The sequence below is a fragment of the Chroicocephalus ridibundus genome, chromosome 12 (genome assembly GCF_963924245.1).
Source record: "Chroicocephalus ridibundus chromosome 12, bChrRid1.1, whole genome shotgun sequence".
NCBI lineage: Eukaryota > Metazoa > Chordata > Aves > Charadriiformes > Laridae > Chroicocephalus > Chroicocephalus ridibundus.
Window position 1 is genome coordinate 3,237,445 of NC_086295.1, and position 2,613 is coordinate 3,240,057.

The window sequence follows — 2,613 nt, forward strand, 5'->3', positions numbered from 1 at the left end:
TTCTGATCGTTCCCCTAACTTCACAACGCTGCTCTTCCGCAAAGGACTGCTGCGTCCGGCTCCGCTTTACCTCACTTCAGCAGGGGTTTTGCTTTGACTGCCAGCTGGCGTTAGAGACATGTAGGACAGAGAAAGTGGTTATTCATGTCTTTTATTTATTATAAATACATATAAATATGTTAAATGACTTTTTGCTTTATCGTGATGAGCAATGAGTTTGGAAAAAATCATCTGGGAAACTTAACCAAGCTGAGAAACAGGCAAAAAGCAAGCATTAGCATACAATCACAGGCTCCTCTCAGTTCAAGAACAGGTTAATTATTTTTTTTTTTTAAAGCAAAAAAAAAAAAAAAAGAGCATCTTATTTTGAAGCATCTATTGTTTTATCAAGAGTGCCAAGTTTCCCCCCTCCCGTGAGCTGACCAAATGACATTTTCATTTGGATTTGCGGGTGCAGTCCAACCCCAGCTGGCTACACAGGACACCCCCCCCACCCCGTGATTCTGAAACATTGCGTAGTTTTGCAGCCGGATTTTGCTTCCCCCGCCCCCCCTTTAAGCAATTTTTAACACAGGTTGATCACACCAAAGAAAACTCACTGAGGTTCCCATTTCCAGATCTCTCTCCCTCCCTGTTTTTCTATAGTTTAGTTTAAAAACTGCTCAGAAACTTTGTAGATCAGAGCAAGTGGAAAAGTAACATTATGCTCACAGTCCACTAACAGGCTGGGAAGGAAATAACTCTACAGATGAAGCTGCATGTGGCGGGCGTAACTAAACAAAGCCGAAAGTGGGTGTTTCTGGGGTCCACGTCAACTGCCAAATATTTCCAAATGGGGTGCAGGGAGGGGGGGTGGATTTAAGAGAAGCAAACAAAAAAAGAAAACCCAGACTTAACTGATGGTAGGAAGCCAGGGCTGATGGTAGTGGAAAGAAAAGTGCACATAAAAGAAAAGAAAAAATAAAATAAACCCAAAAAAGCCCAAAGCAGCCCGAAGTCAGGGCTTGTCGTTACAGTGTTTGCAGAGGGCAGAGGCGGCTCCTGTGAAGGCAGTGCATTTCTCGGGGCAGCCGGGCAAGGCCGTGCCGCCGAAGGGGTAGACGGCCGACTGTCCGAAGGGGTTGAGGGTGGCGGGCAGCGGGGCGCTCAGCGCCTGGCCCTGGTTCAGGTAGGCCACCAGCCGCCGCATCTCCTCCAGCGCCTGGGCCTGCATGAGGATGTAGTTCTTGGCCAGGAGCAGGGTGGCGATTTTGGAGAGTTTCCGCACCGAGGGGCTGTGGGCGTAAGGGATGACGGACCGCAGCCCGTCCAGGGCGTCGTTCAGGTCGTGCATCCTCCGCCGCTCCCGCGCGTTGATGCTGAGGCGCAGCGAGCGCTGCTCCTTGGGCTTCTTCCCCACGGCCGCCCCCTTCAGCTTGCCCTCCCGCTCGAAGGCCGCGCCGCCCTTCACCCCGGCCTCGAAGCCGTCCTCCTCCTCGCCGCTCTGCTCGCCGCTGCTCTCCGCCGACTTGCCCAGCGCCCCGGGGTGGAAGTCCGCCCCGCCGCCCCCCGGGTAAGTCCCCCGCGGGCCCTCGCCGCCGCCGCGCATCGCCCCGTAGGCGAAAGCCGAGGGGCCGTAGCCCGGGGCCAGCGCCAGGTACGCCTCGCCGCCCAGCGACTTCAGCTCGGCCATCGCCTCGGCGGGGAGCGGGGGAGCCGCGCTCCGCCGCCGCTGAGGAGAAGCGGGTGGAGGAGGCGGAGGAGAAGTAGGCGGCCCCGCCGCTCCGCTCCGCGCCGGGGGCGGGCAGTGAGGCGGGCACCGGCCCCGCCGCCCCTTATATCGCGGAGAGGGGCCCGCCGGGACGCGCCCGCCGCCCAATCGCAGCGTCCGCGGCGGGCAGCGCCTGAGGCGGCGGGCGGGAAGGGGCGCGGGGACGGGCTGGACCTTCCCTTCGTGACCGGACCGTCCCTTCGTGACTGGCCTCCCGCTTCGTGACAGGCCCCTTCCCTTCATGACCGGCCTCCCGCTCCCCTCACCCCGCCGTTTCAGGGAGATGAGGTGTCGGGGTACAGCGGGCACCCCTCAGCGGGCACCTGGGGACCAAAGGAGGTGCCACCTGAGGAGTGAGCAGGAGAAAGCAGCTCCGAACAGTGAGCGGGAATGGACACGAATCACTGTCGCCCTTATAGACCTTCTGTCTGCTGTCTGGGAGGAGGCAGCGGAGGAGAAGCTGCCGACATGAAGAGCGCAGCACCAAGAGTATTACCTGTGTTACCTGGAGCTGCCCCCGGCCGCTGGAAGGGCAGGGAGAGCATCATGAATTCCTACCCCCGTCTGAACGCTTTGGAAACATGAGAGCAGGTTCCGCTTTTAGAAGGGGACAGTGCTGAGCTCCAGGCCCGCTAATTGACTTGTTTCCCTTTCTAAAATTAATGAGAAAAGGCGATGGTTGCACCAATGCTTCAGACTGCTGCTTGCTGTAGCCCTTGTTAGCCCCGAAGCAAGCAAAGAATTAATTAGGGAACCAAAATATTTTCTGGAGACTTTCCTATTGTGATTCTTGGGGAAAACTGGGGAAGTGAAGACTCTCCTCCACTCCAGACGTAGGACCATGAGCCACTCATGGTACACGT

The 2,613-nt window shown here is 57.2% G+C and overlaps 1 protein-coding gene across 1 annotated transcript; it reads right to left on the minus strand.

The window, feature by feature from the left end:
• Positions 1–519: 519 nt before the first annotated feature.
• BHLHE23 (basic helix-loop-helix family member e23) lies at positions 520–2,385 on the minus strand. The gene has a single exon (XM_063350021.1). The coding sequence runs from the start codon at positions 1,991–1,993 to the stop codon at positions 998–1,000; it is 996 nt and encodes a 331-aa protein (XP_063206091.1). The 5' UTR covers positions 1,994–2,385; the 3' UTR covers positions 520–997.
• Between the last annotated feature and the right edge of the window lie 228 nt (positions 2,386–2,613).

Bases quoted from the DNA above. Each gene is read 5' to 3' on its own strand.
- BHLHE23 (XM_063350021.1), bottom strand. From the start codon at position 1,993: ATGAAGGGAAGGGGCCTGTCACGAAGCGGGAGGCCAGTCACGAAGGGA.